At 49.1% G+C, this 17,539-nt stretch overlaps 1 protein-coding gene across 1 annotated transcript; it reads left to right on the forward strand.

The window, feature by feature from the left end:
- Window positions 1-1,019: 1,019 nt before the first annotated feature.
- On the forward strand, window positions 1,020-8,455 carry ETV7 (ETS variant transcription factor 7; the record flags this gene model as incomplete). Its single annotated transcript, XM_079147384.1, has 6 exons — window positions 1,020-1,263; window positions 3,865-3,970; window positions 4,731-4,868; window positions 7,758-7,854; window positions 8,136-8,236; window positions 8,350-8,455. 6 exons carry the CDS (start codon window positions 1,020-1,022, stop codon window positions 8,453-8,455), a joined length of 792 nt encoding a protein of 263 aa, XP_079003510.1.
- Window positions 8,456-17,539: the final 9,084 nt, after the last annotated feature.

Genomic DNA, 17,539 nt, shown 5'->3' on the forward strand with positions numbered 1-17,539 from the left:
GCCACAACCCCAGCCCATAAAATATAACTTTGAATATACATTTTTCTTTTCAATGGAGGAGGGGTCCACATGGCTGAAAGTACTGAGACCCATGAAAGTCACTGTGGCCTTGCTAAACACAACCTGAATTAGGGAAGTAAACAATTGGCCTTAGGAGTGTACCAGGCCCAGGCAGAAGAGAAATGTGGGGAGAATAAAAGGAAGCAGCCACCTGCCTGGTGTGTGGGCGTGTCCTGAAAATGGGTGCAGGTGCTTCCTGTCCTCAGTTGTGCCCTGAGCAAACCTGGCTCTTGAGTTGGCCTAACCAAGTGGAAAAGGATGACAGCCAGGCACACCTGGGTTCCAGGCCTGGCTGAACTCCGTGCTACCTCTGTGACTTTGGTTAGTCACTTAACCTCCCAGAGCTTGGTTCCTCATTTGGAAAACAGTGACACGAACAGAGCTGTGTGATCATCCAAGTAATTGGGTGTTTATTGAACACCTACTGCGTGCATTGCAGGTGCGTACCCAGTCCAGTGCATAGCAGACCCTCATGAAGCATTAGTAGAAGGAATGATTGGAAACAGGCAGGCGATGGGGTACCACCAATAAATAAGCAGATATGTCCAGGGTACCAACAATAAATAAGCAGGTATGTCCATAATACTTATAGAATGATAAAAACTAATACACAATCATGGCAAATGTAAAATTGACCAAGAAAGCAAGGTGGTGCAAAGGAAAAGGACCAACACGGTGAGGGAGGAAGCGATGGGGGTTGGGGGAGAGGCCCGGGAGCCCTCGCTTAGAGGGAGTGTCAGGGTGGGGTTCTCGGAGGAGGTGACCGCAGGCGGGAGCCTGAAGCACGAGCTTGGAGAGGCCGATGGGGCGGAAGTGCCCTGCCTCTACCCGCGGCCAGCCCGGGTCAGTGCTGCCGCAGGCCTCCAGCCCGCGCTGTGGAGCAGGGAGGACGTGCTGCACCGCTGCGCCGGGCCGAGCGCCAGTACTCCCTCCAGAGCGCCCGTGAGCAGGGCTTCCAGATGAACCGCCGCGCGCTCTGCATCGTCACCAAGGACGACATCCGCCGCCGCGCCCCGGGCTCAGGTCAGGGGGGCCGGCTGGCTTCACTCTTCAGGGTTTTGATGGGAGCTCTGGAAGGCGGGGGAGGCCCCGCGCCCTGTGGGGGCCCAGGAGGGAGCGGAGGGAACGGTTGCCGGGAATGCGCTCTCTCCCAGCAAAAAGCAGAACCGGAGAAAGTTCCAGGATCCATTCATTCGCACCAAGGTCTAAATGACTAGTCACAGCTAGAGCCTGGCTCCCTGTATGAATGTTTATTTTAGCCAGAACCTGGGTCTGAGGTCCCAGGAATGAAGTTTCAGGAACCCAGTCTGGTGTGGAAGAACTGGTGGCCAGGGGCGGGGTCCGGAGGTGGCAGGCGGCAGAGCCTCGGGAATCTCCGGAATCACACCTGAGTCTCACGTGGCCTTCTTTCTGGTGGTTCTTCCTGCTCGTGCTGATCTGGTGTCTTCAGAAGAATACACTCGTGTTTTCTCTGCAGCCTGTCTTTTGGCCAGCAAAGCCAAAGCCGATGTGGCAAAAGAGGCTTTCTCAACTGTTCTTCTCTTCTAACGCACCCACACCACACATGCCACCTCTCAGGTTCTGTCACACTTTTCCCCTCATGAGTCTTCTTGAGTGGCTGTGCCTGGATTTAAATTAAAAACGAACTATCTTAAATTAACACAGTATCAGTGCTTATCTTTGGGCTGCAGTGTGACCTTCCGGCGTATGCAATGTGCTCACCATGGTAATGGCATATCCCGCACTTCAAACGCTTATCATTTCTTTGTGTTGGGAAAATTCTAAAGTCCTCTTTTCTGGCTGTTATGAAATATGCAATTAATTCTTCTCAATAATCCCCTGGACTTTTTTTTTTTTTTGTACTGGGTATTGAGCTACCTCCCCAACCTTTTTTATTTATTCTTAAACTTTGAGGCAGGGTCTCCCTAAGTTGCTGAGGTTGGCCTTGAACTTGCAATCCTCCTGCCTAGCCTCCCAAGTCACTGCACTTGGCTAACAATTCCCTGGATCCATCGGATCTGGTGGGTGGCGGGAGGAGAGCTGGGCTCTGGCTTCTCCACAGCCCAGACTGGGCAGGGGCGGAGCTGGGATGAGGCGAGCACAGGCCCGGTCCCCATCATGCCTGTGATTCTCTCCTGCTTCCGGCAAGCGACCCTGGTCCTCCAGAGCCCATCGTGTGCCTCTTACCTATGGCTGCCAGGTGGGTCTCCACCCAGGGGTCCTCTTCCGCTTTTCCAGCCTACCGTCGGCATCTTAGCCCAAAGGTGTGAGTGGGAGTGGGGTGTGGGGGGGGTGGATTTCGGGACCTTGGACAGGGCCTGCCTGTCTTAGGAAGAGGCTAAGACTGTTCAGCCCCTCAGAAGGCAGGGCAGCCTTTTAATAAAGTTTGGGGAACCCCATTATTGCGGAGGAGACCAGGCAGGGGGCCGCTGAGGTCCCCGCCCTGGATTCTTTTGATCTAGCTTGAGCGAATTTCGGGAAAGACCCAAAATTTGGTAAAAGAATAGCAAAGTTTATTAGAAGGAATAGGAAAAAGGGAAAGGGGGGTAACTTAATGGAGAGTGGGTCTTCTCAGAGAGGAGGACAGTGTGACCTCCACCCGTGCCCCTCCTGCACTCTGGTTTTATTAAAGGGTTCCCGGGAAGTTCCCAGAGTCCTGCCCAGGTTCACCTCTTGACTTTTGACTGACAGCAGGATTGTGTCAAATTTCCAAGTGCCCATTGTGCCTGGTGAAGATCCAGGGTCACTCTAGGTCACTTTGTCCCATGCTGACTGGTTCAAATTGGAACCTGTTCTATAGATATTATGGTTGGGGGAGTTATCCTTATCTCCCTGGGTTCTGAAACCTTGTCTATGGAGGGGTCACAAAATCCTCTCCCCCAGCCCACCTCTGCTCCAGGAGGGTTTGTATTCTTTTTATTTTTCAAATATTTTTAGTCATAGATGGACACGATACCTTTATTTCATTTATTTATTTATTTATTTATGTGGTGCTAGGGATGGAACCCAGAGCCTTGTGCTTGCAAGGCAAGCACTCTACCGACTGAGCTATCTCTCCAGCCCCTAATCATTTATTTTTATGTGGTGCTGAGGATCGAACCCAGTGCCTCATGTGTGCTAGGCAAGCGCTCCACCACTGATCCACAACGCCAGTCCTTGTGTTCTTATTAGCTGAGGCAGGAGGATTGCAAGTTCAAGGCTAGCCTTGAACTTAGTGAGACCCTGTCTCAAAATAAAAACAAAATTTAAAAAGACCAGGGATGTGGCTCAGTGATTAAGTACCCCTGGCTCTTCAAACCCTGGTATCACAAAGAAGAAAAAAAAAAAAAAAAAAAAAAAAGAAAAAAAAAAAGAAAAGAAAGAAGCATGCAAGCATGTGGGGTTCGCACAGTGTGCCCAGTTTATACAATTATTCCCTTAACCTCGTATTCCTGCCACTCACGCCTGCCTGTTACCTGTCATCATGAGCCTTAGAACGCCCATCTCCAGGGATGTGAGACAGTTGTGCAGTTTGTGCACTGCACACAGGCCCTCAACTGAGGGTATGTAATGGGGTGCTCAGAAGCAGCCTGACCTTGGTGCCCTGGCACCTTCCTCTAACAGGAAGGAATGTCTTTTTAAGTTTACCCACCAGAGGGTGACATTGTCAGCGCCCCTTGTCAGCTCAACAGCAGAAGTCCCATTTCCATTAGGATGCTGGTGTTGGGACGCCCTGGGCTTCACCCTGAGAGGCAGGTGGCCACAGGGGACAGGCTGGGCTCCCCACTGGCCTGGCCAGCAGCCTGCCTCCCGTTCCCACCCCAGGTGACGTCCTGCATGAGCTGCTCCGGTACATGGAGACCCAGCGCGAGCCCTGGAGTGCATCCAGGGAGCTGGCAGCGGATGTGCCCCGCTGCCCAGGCCCTGGAAGGTGAGGAGGCTCTTTCTGAAGCTCGGGCCCCACCTCAGATCAGCCTTGCTGCAGGGCCGGCATCCTCAGGGCGGAGCTAGGAAGGCGTGGCAGGGGCCGCCCCTCTCCTCGCAGGCTGTTCCCCACGAAGACTCCTGCCAGGGGCTGAGCCTGGGGCGGCCACGCCCTCAGGCCCTTCGCGTGGCCTCTTGCAGCCTTTGACCCAGAGGTCATCTCCCTTCCGCTGAGACTCTCTTCCCTTGACTTCCAGGACGTCCCACTCGCCTGGATCTCCTGTAACCCCATTGGTCACTCCAAAAATCTACTTTTCTGGTTTCAGTTTGTTTGTGTTCCTGATCGGCCAGTTCCCTTGGTACTTCCCTGTGATTGCACAGCCTATGGTGGAGCTGGGATGTGAACCCAGACTGGCTCTAGAGCCTGCCCTTTAACCTAGTGATACTTCCACTCCATCTTCATTGTTAAAGGCTTTACTGGCGGACAGACAACCAGACACACAGACAGAGAAGCCACTCATCTTTCCAGAGAATGTTCCTAGCCATGGTGGGGCCACCATATTAATCCTAAGACACTAAGAGGGGAGGAAGCCTGGCTTCTGGGTCAGAAATGACGAGGTGAATACGCACGTGACCAGATCTTTTCAGTTGTGATACTTGCTGCTCAGTGCGCACCTCTCGGGCGCTGTTCTAAGGGCTTTCTTTTTTTTTTTTAAATTTTTTAATTTTAAGCTGTAGATGGACACATATCTCCGGTTGATACCAAGGTCTTCACCCTCCTGCTGCGGCTCCCTGGGCACTGGCCTCCAGGTCCCTGAGATCACTGTCCTCACGGCTCCTCTGTGCTGGCTTGCAAACTGCCACGTGCTGTGGGACTCCATGTGCCGGCTGCTCCTGGACCCCAGGTAGGGCCCGACATCCGGTGGGAAGACAGGGATGCCAAGGTCTTTCTGGTGGTGGATTCCAATGGGCTCGCCGGACTCTGGGGAAACAGAAAGATAAAGCCTGACCTGTGGGCCAGGTCACCTCCACATACCCAGGGGACAGGCGGGGGTCAGAGTGGACCCTGTGGCACCAGGGGATAATCCTCGAATGATGGGGTCTTCCCATGTGGTCCCAGAAGTGCAGTGGTCAGTGGTCATTTTACTTCGGGAGATACTGAGGAACTGGAAGTTACCTTTTTTTTTTTTTTTTATGGTACCAGGGATTGAACTCAGGGGCACTCAACCACTGAGCCACATCCCCAGTCCTATTTTGTATTTTATTTAGAGACACAGGTCTCACTGAGTTGCTTAGTGCTTCACTTTTTGCTGAAGCTGGCTTTGAACTCACGATCCTCCTGCCTCAGCCTCCCAAGCTGCTGGGCTTACAGGCGTGCACCACTAAGCCCAGCTTGGAAGTTACCTTTTAAGGACTGGGGATGTCCCTGAGGCTCTGTAACTGTGCCTCCTCATGTGTGACCTTGCCTTTGCTTAGCATGTAAGCCTCTTTGTGGGGGCAGTGCTGAGGATGGAACCTGGGGCCTTGCACATGCCAGATAAGTCTCTACCGATGGCATTTGAGCTTTTCAAAGATGTTGGCGTGGAAGGCACGGTGCATGCTGGTCAGCCCAGAGGAGGAAGCTGGGGCAGAAGCCCAGGCCTCTCACTCCCCGGGAGCACCAGCTGTGAGGGCTGAAGAGGCCTGGGGGCGGCTGAGGCCCCTGGGCGCTCCCACGCGCGGAATGCCCATACCTAGGTGGGTATCTGTGAGGAGGCCGCATGTGGTTTATCCCAGTTCTCATGATTAAATATTAATTATTATTTTTTTTGGAGAGGACAAGGCCTTTATTTGGGAACTTTAACATTGTCCAGGTTATCAGGAATGTAAACACAACATTTAACTCTTAATGTCATTGATGTCCCCAGAAAATATAGTTAAGCTACTTAATGTCATCTGATTTTTGTAAAATATCCTTTTATAGGTACAACCTGTGTTTAGTAGAGATCTCTATATTTCTGTTACTAGCAAACATAGATTAAACCTACCTGTGTCTGTAGACCTTAAACTGACTAAAATCTTCTGACTCTGACAGTTTTTCTTGATACTTATTAGGCACATCTGCCTAAGAATCTTTCATTTGTAGCTTCCAGTCTTTATTCTAGTGGTATAACACGTGTACATCTTAAGTTACATGTAACTATTATTTCTTTTAAATGCCCAAGAATGGCTATAGTTTGGTTTTAACTGTTTTGCTAGGTGTCTAAGATCAAGCTGGTCAAATTGACCTGTTCCTGTCTGTTAAAGAGTCAGCTGAGTTCCCACAGGGGTCACTTGTAGAGAACTTAAGAGCAACTTCTTAGCTCCATTAGTGCCCTTGGTTAGGCAGGGCCTCCTCAATGAGGAGGAAGCATTAGGGGTGTCTCCCTTTTCCATGACCCTCCTCTGCAGCAGGTGCACTGATTGACTTTTCATCCTCTAGTGGCCTCATCAATCGCCCTGATCAGGAGGTTGTGTGACCCACCCAGAGTTGCAAAGCTCCTTAGAGAAGTCCTCTTGTTCCCTGGGTTCAGGCTGATTGAGGGCAAAAGATCCAAATACTAGTCTATCTTGCCCTCTGTATTTAATTTCAATCTCTAAGTTTGATCTTAACCATCCAGCAAGTCAGTCTCACCAGTCATAAAGTAAGAGTACTGGGCTTTAACTTCAATGTCTATAACTTTACAGTTATTTACCCTTTTATTTAACTGGAGTCTGTATTAGTATTGGAAGTTACCACTATCTGTTCTATAGGTGATGGCTTATTATCAAAAGTTACCTAGGTTGTGCGTTCTTGAAGCAGCTACTTCTGCAAAATTAGCAAGAGTAAAAATATATTTGGCTTGTATAATAGCTATCTTAAATTTGTCTGAGCTATACATTATATCTCCTGTTTGAGAACACAGTGCTTTTACAACAAGAACCAACCTTTTGACTATAACTTTAAATAAACTGAAGTCTGACTTATTTTGGAGCTGTTGTACATAATTTTTGAATTGGGATAAAAAAATGGAACTGCCACACCTATCTCATGATTACAGCAGTGATATAAAAAATGTGTTCTTGCCAGGTGTAGTGGTGAACACCTGGAATCCCAGCAACTCTGAAGGCTGAGGCAGGAGGATTGCAAGTTCAAGGCCGGCCTCAGCAACTTAGTGAGGCCCAGTATAAAGAAAAAAAAAAAAAAAAAAAAGATAATCAGCAGTTTTTTTAGCATTTCCTAATATGCAATGGAGTCTGCTTGCCAGATGCTGTTCAGAGAGCTTTCCCTGTGTTAACTCACTCAATAGCTGCCTTGTGAGGCAGGTGTTATTGGATGTGGAAACTGAGGCACTGAAAGGGTTAACAATTGCCCAAGAGTTTAGTCCAAGAAGGGGACAGGTTGAGGACTGTGCCCCACCCTGCAGTTTATTATGCTGCGTCTTGGCAGCGCTGGTGCCGGAAGGATGTTAATGACTAAGTTTCAGGGGTGTTTAATCTGGTCCAACCCCCATACATCACAGGCAGGGAAACCGAGGCCCACAGAACCGCAATTCCATTTAATGAGCACATACTAATACCAAGCACTGTGCTGACGAGCTTCATGGATTAGCTAATTTAATCCTAACAACGAACCCTTGAGACAAATGTTATTTTCATTTCGTTTCATTTTAAATGGACTCAGGGATACAGAAACTTGTCCAAAGTCACACAGCTGCCACGGGGTGGAGCCAGGGCCTAAATGGATGCCCAAACTCAGGCTCTTTGCCCCTCCCCTGTGCTGCCTACCCTCCCAGAGAAGAAAAGGACCTGGTCAAAGTCGTGCAGCTGATAGAAAAGCCACCTGTCCTCCCCACCTTGCGGCCCCTCTGTATTTCCCACGGAGCATATACGGTTATTCATTGCTGCTTGTGACGTTTGCTTTTGAAAAGTAACCTGCAGTTCACTCCCGCTGTGTGGTCCCTGCCAGGCAGAACTTCCGTCATTCCTTCCCCACCTTCTCTGCCTATCTCCTTCCAAACTCAAGGGAGCACCATTAAACTCCTGCAGACCCCTGGACCCAGGGGCTTAAGAAACCATCCAGCCCAATCCACTCCCTTCCACGTGTGGAGAATGAAGTTCAGAAGGCATGGGCTGTGGACTGGGGGCTGATGTGGGGCTGCTTTGCCTTCCAGAACCGGGTGAGCATGACCTATGAGAAGCTGTCCCGTGCCCTGTGCCACTATTATAAACTGAACATCATCCGGAAGGAACCAGGACAGAAACTCCTGTTCAGGTGAGTAGCCTGGGGGCCAAGGTGAAAAGGGGAAGCAGTGCTGAGGTCGGGTGGGCTGGAAGCCCCCTGCAGTTGGGGCAGGTGCTGATTTGTGGTTGGGATCTGAATTCCAGATGTCTGAAGACTCCAGAGGAGAAAGTCAGGGACAAGAGCAGCCACCTGGAGCAGCTGGAGAGCCAGGAGCAGGACAGAATGGATTTCAAAGACAAGATGCTTTGATCTCTCTGTGAGACCAGGTCTCCCATCAAGGCAGCCCCCTCACTCCTGCAGGGCAGCAGGGATCCCCAGCCAGGTTTGGTGATGGAATCACAGCGGTCATCTAGAACCTCCAAGCTGCCCAGGACCTGGGGTGGCCGAAAGCTGGGAGGCCTCACATCCAGGACACTGGATGAGGCTGGTCATCCTTTGTGTGATGCAAATAGAGTGGACTGTCTTCCTGCCTTACCCTTGGTACCTGCCCAGCTCAGGACAGGTGGCCAGGCATTGGCCCTGCCCAAGAGAGAATGGAGGTCCCTCACCGAGGCTCAGTTTCCCTCATCTGCAAAAGGCGCATACTGGGGAAACCCACCCTTGGGGGCGCGGCAGGAAATGGGGAAGGGTTCGCTCTTTGACAGCTTTAGCAAACGACCATGCTGGTAGCTGGTGTTTCTGAAGAGCTTCTTGTGCGCCAGGCCTTGTGCTGAGGGCCTTAGGTATGTCTCATCTCATTTAATTCACAGACTGACCCTGAGGGTTCCAGGTGAGAAAACGAGGCAGAGGCTTGCTGACCCTACGGGGCACTTTTCTCCAGAGGCCTGCCCCGCCCCCGTCCTTGGCATCTTTGCTGAGCACCTCCTCATCCTCAGTTTTTGTCTTTGGTGACCCTATGACTATGACCCAGTGAAGGCCACCATCCTGCCTGCCACCTGTGGTTTCCTAGACTCCTACCCTGCACCTCTCTGGAGTGGCGGGCTTCTCATCTGTAAAATGGGGTGGTCTCTTGCCCTGAGCTCACAGGTAGCCAGGAGTCTTCCACAGGGGGTCTTCCTGGAGCGCCCAGGCCCAGCCCTGCCGTTTGTGCTGGGTTGCCTGAGACGCTCTGCCACCAGGGCAGCTCTCAAGCACGAAGACGCCCTGTCAGCTCAGCAGCTGCCCTCAGCTCTCTGCCCTAGGAACCGACAGGGCCTCCTGGGGGTCAGGTCACGGGGAAGGAGAGGGAAGTGCTTCCACCTAATCCAAACCAGAGCTTCTCTCGCTCACATCTCCTTCTCAAAAGCAGGAAGTCGCCCTGTCTTTGCCGTCAGGAAACCTCGTCTCTCACGGGGCCTGTGCTGGCCTTGTCACTGCGCAGAAGTTGGTAAGGACTCTGGGGCTTTGGGCCTCAAAGCTGGGATAGCTCACGAGCAGGGAGACTCCTGGCTGAGTCCTGTCCGGACTCGTGACCTTATGGGAAGGGGCCAAGCAGGTGGCCTGGAAGAAAGGTCAGTGGGAAGTCCTCAGCCCTCTCGCTGTCCCCGACTCCTTGACTGTGCCCAGAGCTTCTCTTATCACCGCCTGGCCTGGGTCTGCATGATTCGAAGGAAAGGAAAGGAAGGGATGGTCAAAACTCCTCTGTCAGAACCTCATTTTGTAGATAAGGGAACTGAGGTCAGAGTGGACGAGGGACCTGCGAAGGTCATGTGGCCCCTGGCTTCCAGGGTCCTCTCACTTCTTCACTTCTCCTGGGTCCAGGTGGAAGAGAGTGGGGAGAGGGGGGTCAGAGGTCACTTTCCCCTTTACAGCTTTGACATTTGCCTGCTGGCACGTGGGTGGTTGTTCTGCCCTAACCCAGGGTGGTGAGGCCATTAGGGCCAGGACTGGCTGCTGGGAGAGGAGGTGTGGCTGAGGCCCAGCCCCGATCCCTGGGTTGTGGAACTCTTTGTTTGGCCTCAGGCTGAGCTCCATCTTCCCTCCCAGGCACATTAGGCCCTGGTCTGGGGATGGACACCTGGGTGTCAGGAGTAAAGGGATTCACTCAAACCATCCTTTCCTGAGCACGAATTGAGCACCTATGGTGTACCTGGCACCAGGTGAGACTCAGAGTGTTCATCCATCTTTTTTTTAACATGCTTAGACTTCTGAAAAGTGACGGGTCACAGAACACTCTGTCAAAATGCAGCACTCTCTCACCAAGAATCTTAAAAGGCAGGAGATGATGTTTCATGGTTTGAAAAAGTGGCCAGTTGCCTTCTGTTTTTTTTTTTTTTAATTTATTTTTTTATCAGATTCAATTTTATCATTCATTTTATCAGGACACAGAGTTTATGAACCAAGTGAATGTGTTAATTAATGAAACAAGTGACATGAGTCATTATCCCCTCCTGCTGGTCCATCCACGGCACCAACCTGGCCATGAGCACTGTTTTCTCCATCTTCACCATTGCATGGATTCTTGCCCATGAAGTCTTTCCCTCTCAGTGAAGTTCCAGATAAAGCATTTTTTTTAACCCTGGTGGCCCTGCCGTGTTTTCCTGGATGGCTGATGCTGGTGGCCGACGGTCTCTGTCACTGAGGATCCTAGTGGAGCTCCCAGTGTTAACAGCTTTCCATAACTGTAACATGTGCCTGACATGGTCAGCTTATTAAGAGAAAAGGTTTGCTTTGGCTTACAGTTTTGAAGGTTCCAGTCCACCATCAGGCAGACCCATTTCATGGCGGGAGTTCTTTTTTTTTTTTTTTTTTTTTTTTTTATTGTAAACAAATGGGATACATGCCGTTTCTCTGTTTGTACATGGCGTAAAGGCATACCATTTGTGTAATCATAAATTTACATAGAGCAATGTTGTTTGATTCATTCTGTTATTTTTTCCCCTCCCCCCACCCCTCCCACCCCTCTTTACCCTCTATACAGTAGTTCCTTCCTCCATACTTGCCCCCCTCCCTAACCCTAACTCTAACCCTTCCCTCCCCCCCATTATGTGTCAACCTCCACTTATTAGTGATATCATTCGTCCTTTGGCTTTTTGAGATTGGCTTATCTCACTTAGCATGATATTCTCCAATTTCATCCATTTGCCTGCAAATGTCATAATTTTATCATTCTTTATGGCTGAGTAATATTCCATAGTATATATATACCACAGTTTCTTTATCCACTCATCAATTGAAGGGCATCTAGGTTGGTTCCACAGTCTGGCTATTGTGAATTGAGCAGCTATGAACATTGATGTGGCTGTATTTCTGTAGTATGCAGATTTTAAGTCCTTTGGGTATAGGCCAAGGAGTGGGATAGCTGGGTCAAATGGTGGTTCCATTCCAAGTTTTCTAAGGAATCTCCACACTGCTTTCCATAGTGGCTGCACTAATTTGCAGCCCCACCAGCAGTGTATGAGTGTACCTTTCTCCCCACATCCTCGCCAATACCTGTTGTTGCTCGTATTCTTGATAATCGCCATTCTAATTGGGGTGAGATGGAATCTTAGGGTGGTTTTGATTTGCATTTCTCTTATTACTAGAGATGTTGAACATTTTTCCATATGTTTGTTGATTGCTTGTAGATCTTCTTCTGTGAAGTGTCTATTCATTTCCTTAGCCCATTTGTTGACTGGACTGTTTGAATTCTTGGAGTAGAGTTTTTTGAGTTCTTTATAGATTCTGGAGATTAGTGCTCTATCTGAAGTATGATTGGCAAAGATATTCTCATGGCGGGAGTTCTTGATGGGAGTTCATGGGAGACCAAAACCAGTCACCTCACAGTGGAAAAAGAGGAAGAGGGAAGAGGGCACACCCACAATGACCTAAGACCTCCCGCTAGGCCCTGACTCTCAGTTTCCACCATCTCTGATTTGCGCACCAGGAAGGGGACCAAGCCTTTACCATGTGGGTCTTTGGGGACATTTCAGATCGAAACACAGCCAGCCTTTCCTTGCTTCCTCTGGTCCCTGCCCACGACGTTAACTCGCATTTTTTTTTTTCTTTTTTTGCGGTGCTGGGGATCGAACTCAGGGCCTTGTGCTTGCAAGGCAAGCACTCTACCAACTGAGCTATCTCCCCAGCCCTAACCCGCATTTTCTATTCGAGTGTTCTCTCAAAAGTTTTGTAGGAGACAAGGCCCTGGGTTCAATCCCCAGCACCACACCCACACACACACCCACACACACACACATACCCACACCCACTCACACACCCACACCCACTCACACACTCTTGTAGGAGCTGGGTGTGGTGGTGCACACCTGTAATCCCAGCAACTCAGGAGGCTGAGGGAGGAGGGTGGCACGTTTAAAGCCAGCCTCAGCCACTCAGCGAGGTCCTGAGCAATTTACCAATACCCTGTCTCAAAATGAAAAATAAAAAGGGAGCTGGGGATATCACTCAGTGGTTAGGAGCCCCTGAGTTCAATCCCTGGTGGAAAAAAGAAAAGAAAAGAAAAGAAAGGAAAGAAAGGAAAGTTTCTGCAAAGTTATATAGAAACTGCCTTCACGGAGCTAGGTCCCGCGCCCCTGCAGGGCCCAGTGTCTGGGGGCGAATGGAAAGGTGGCTCAGGAGCTTCTCGGGGCTTGGTGTCAGGCCCCTCTTCCTGCTGACTTGGTCGCTCCACCGACCTTGCACCACAGGCAACAACCCCCAAACTGGGATGGATGGGAGTTTAAAGTGAGTTGTTCTGGATTTAGAATTCATGTATAAGACATAAGACAGGTATTTTTTTTTTTTAAATTAGAGCTTTATACATAGTGGGTTCATTTTGACAAAGTCATACATGCATAGAATTCGATCTCAGTCCCCATCCTTCTGCTTTCCCTCCCCGCCTTCTTCCCCATATTCTTTTTCTTCTAGTCTACTGATCTTTCTTTTGCTTGCTTGTTTATTGTTTAGATTTATTTATTCTTGATTGATATTTTCTATGTATACATAAAGTTGAAATTTCCTGTGGTGTAATTATATATGCATATAACACAATTTTGTTAAATTCATTCCATATTTCCTCCCCCTTCTTATCCTTCCTCCCTCCCTTCTCAATCTCTTTCTTCTACTTTAAAAAACTTTATTTCTTTTGTTTTAGTTATAGATGGAAACAATAACCTTATTTTATTTATTTTATGTGGTGCTGAGGATCGAACCCAGTACCTCACTGGGTGCTAGGTGAGTGCTCTGCCACTGAGCCATGACCCAGCCCATCTTTCTTCTACTTCTACTCCACTGATTTTCCCTTTATCTTGCTGAGTTGCTTAAGGCCTTGCTAAGTGGTTGAGGCTGGCTTTGAACTCGCGATCCTCCTGCCTCAGCCTCCTGAGCCCCTGGGATAAGGTATGGACCATGGCACACTGGCCTGGTCTTCCCTGCGTCTTTATGCTGCTCGATCCTGGCACCCTACTTTCTTTCCCTTGTTTTGTTCTAGCTTCCACATACAAGAAAAAACATTTGACCCTTGATTTTTGGAATCTGACTTATTTCACTTGGCATGATGTTCTCCAGTTCCATCTGTTTGCTGGCTAATGCCATAATTTCATTCTTTTTAATGGTGGAGTAAAACTCCATGGTGCACATATGCTGCATTTTTATTAAAGATATTTTTAATCATTATATTCATTTAAAAAAAGTTCCTGGTCAGGTAATTGCTCATATATTGGGGGCTGGGACTGGTGATAAATCAACAGAGGGGACAGAGCCCTGGCCTTGAGAAGTTAGCATGGATCGGGGGGAAGCAGATATAGATGAACAGCCCCCAGAGGGGGCAGAGAGACACGCCCACTGGGGACAGCTTGGGAGGCACCAGGGGAGTGTTTCTCACTAGGCGAATCATCTAGACTTCTGATCCCTTGTTCCTACTCCCATTCTGGAGGAGTGAGGTTCGAAGACACAGGAGGACTGGGGGCCTTCTTGGGAGGTCAGGAGGATACAGGGAGGATTCTGGGCTCTCTGGAGATGAGGGCTTCTCTCCAGGGAAAGGCCTGCAGTTTAAAACAATGTCCACCAGGTGGCGCAAAAGCCTCATTTTATGTTGGTGTTGGGGCCCAGCTGTCTGCTGGGTGGGTGTCACCGTTGGGTGACAGACTACCTGTCTTCTCTTACTAAGAGGTGCAGAGGAGTCTCCAACTCAGGCAAGCTCTAAATACTCACTCAGCCTCTGCTTGAATACCTCCAGTGATGGGGAGCTCGCTGCCTATAGGTGCAGACTAAGGAGCCGTGCAGGGGGTGGAATTGAGGCTCACCAAAAAGCGCCTGTCCCATGATACTGTCACGTTCCTTTCCCAGTCCGCAGGGCACTGCTTCCTGAAATTCCCATCTTCCAGGTCTCTTCATTGGGAATACTTATCTCCTTTCCTTTTTATCTTCTCATCCTCAGGTAGTTTATCAAAGTTCTGAGCAGGGCCGAGATGGGAGCTGTTGGCGGTCTGGGGTGTTGCCAGCTGTGTGTCAGAAGCCACTGTGCCCTTCCGCACATGTGGGCCCCGGTTAGGGATCGAGCAGTCTGCGGCTCCCTTTGTTTCTTAGTAGCTTAATGAAACCAAACTTCTCGGCCTCAGTTTCCACACTGCCCTGCTGGCCACATGAGGTTGTCGAGAAACTTTAAATGACACAACATATTATTTAGTTAACATCTGTTTATTGAGCACCTACTATATGCTAGGTGCTGTTCTGGTAATTAGGGAATGCAGTGGTGACCAAGACAGACAAGTAAAGAAAGACAGAATGTAAAGTTGGCTGACAATAAGCTGATGAAGAAAGATACAGCAGAGTCCAGCGAAGGGGCCAGTTACATCCTGACCTGTCTGGGATTGGAAAGCCTGTGAAAGCGGGAGTGAGCCCTCTTCCCTGCGTCAATTTCTGCCTGGGAGCCTCTTTCCACTTGACCTGAGTCCCAATGTGAAAGAAGGACACTGTGGTCAGTTTCTGCTTTATGTAACCAGAAGCAATCCTAATGAGCATGAGGTGGTCAGAAAAGATGGGGACTCGAGCATGGCCCACAGCGGTCCTTCTTTAGCCTGTCGGGGAGCCACAAGCTAAGACCATGTAAAGTCTCCAGAGCGCCTACCATCCCAACTCAGGAAGCCCCGTGCTTTGTGGAAAGCCCTCTGGCTGGAAAGCCCCAGGCTTCTAAATGCCGGTCTTGGGTCTTGAAATCCCAGCAGTTCTGAGCAGGAAGGGATTTCCCCTCAGTCACTTGCGAGTCACATGCTCCCACCAGAGACGAGTTCTCAGGCTGTGGCAGGATGGGCGTTGCGGGTCAAAGCTCACAGGGCAGATGAGGGCAGGGGCTGCACGTGGTGTGTGCATCCCTGGGCGGCTTCGGAGGTCTTCCCAGCTCCCACAAGTCAGTGACTGACCCAGGCTCGGGGGCGGGAAACTGAAGATCAGGGATGTCATGGGAACCTGGCTGTTGTCTCGAAAGAGCCCTTGTCAGCTCTGGCCCTCCACAGACTCTGAGTGACTTGCAATGAAGTATGACCTGTTTTCCTGGCCGATCCGTGAGTGATTCACCAACCCAGGTCTTCATGAGCCATCAAAAGACAAAAGGCCTTCAACAAAGCAGGCCTGTGACCCCACCATTTGGGAGGCCAAGGGAGGGAGTCACGGAGTGTGTGCTTTGAAGAAGGGCCCAGTCACACGTGATTTACCCCCATCTCAAAAAAAAAAAAAAAAAAAAAAGAAGACATTTTCACTGTCCTCCTATCGTCGTTTGAAGCACAAAAGTTTTTGAATTTTGACTCCTCTCCTCTCCTCTCTTTTCTTTTCTTTCTTTCCTTCTCCTTCTTCTGTGTGTGTGTGTGTGTGTGTGTGTTTAACTGGGGACTGACCCCAGGGGCCCTGGGCTATAACCACTGAGATGTACCCCCAGCCCTATTTATTTATTTATCTTTGGTACCAGAGATTGGATCAGTGGTGCTTCACCACTGAGCCACATCCCCAGCCCTTTTTATTTTTTATTTAGAGACAGGGTCTCATTAGTTGCTTAGGACCTTGCTAAGTTGCTGAGGCTGACCTCAAACTTGTGATCCTCCTGTCTCAGCCTTCCCAGCTGCTGAGATGACAGCTGTGTACCACAGCGTGGGCTCCTACAATTGACAGCCCTCAGAGGCTGCTAACAGATCTTCTTCCCACTTACATTGGTTTGAGCCGAGATTTCTGTCTTGTGCAATGAAAAATGCTCTACTTTCTGAGAGAAGTAGGTTCAGGATCAGTCACAGGATTGCCTGGCACCCTCCCTGTAGGCTTGCCACTTCTCTCCGTCCTAGGAGGTGAGTTCCCGTAACTAGAGGTTTTCAGGAACAGTGGGGTGAATCAGAGGGAATGACCGCTGCAGAGCGCTGGAGATTGATTGAATGGGGTGGAGTCGGGCATTCTCAGGGACTCACTGATCCTTGCGTGCAGTCTCCACCTGCCAGGGGTTAAAGACCTGGCGTTTGAATAGGGTTCTAGTTTGCTCTCAAATCCATAAATCACGTTTATGATCACAAGTATGATACACTCTTCCATTAATAAAATGGAATACAAAACCCTCGTGATCTTCTCAATAGACACAGACAAGGCATTCAGCAAAAACCAGATGCTTTTATGATAAGAATACACAACCAATCCAGACCAGAAGGGACCCTCCTTGACCTGATCAAGGCCATCTATGGGCACCCCACAGCTGCTGTCCTATGGCATTACTTTTCCCTGATATCAGAAGATTCTAGCCAGACCAACCAGGCAAGAAACAGAAATCAAAGGCATCCAGACCGGAAAAGAAAAAGGTAAAACTCTGTTCCTAGATGATATGACCTTGTGTATAAAGAAATCCTAAGGAGGCCACAAAAAAGTCTATTAGAAGCAGTAACTAGGTCCAGTGAGGTGGCAGGACACCAGCTCAGTCTACAAAAGTCCGCTGCATTTCTGTTCACCATAATGAAATATCTGAAAGTGAAATTTAAAATAATTTATTCAAATATCATAAAAGAGAATCAAATACTTGTGAATAAACTTAATGCACAAGAATACACTCTGAAAAACTACAAAACATTGTTGAAAGAAATTAGAGAAGACCTAAATAAACACACGCACATATTATCTCTTGGGAGATGATACTATGGAGATGGCGGCATTCCTTGAAGTGATCTAAATATTTAGTGTAACCCCAATCAAAATTCCACACTTATTATTTTTCAGAGACAAGCTGATCCTAATACAGGGAATTGCTAGAAACCCCCAAATAGCCAAAATATCTTGGAAAGGGGTTGGAGGACTCCCACTTCTGATTTCAAAACTAGTACTATGGTAATCGAAATCGTATGGTACTAGCATGAGAATATAGATCAATGGAACAGATTTGAGAGTTCTGAAATAAACCCAGACATCTATGGC

Source organism: Sciurus vulgaris, assembly GCF_902686455.1.
Source record: "Sciurus vulgaris genome assembly, chromosome: 7".
NCBI classification, from domain to species: Eukaryota; Metazoa; Chordata; class Mammalia; order Rodentia; family Sciuridae; genus Sciurus; species Sciurus vulgaris.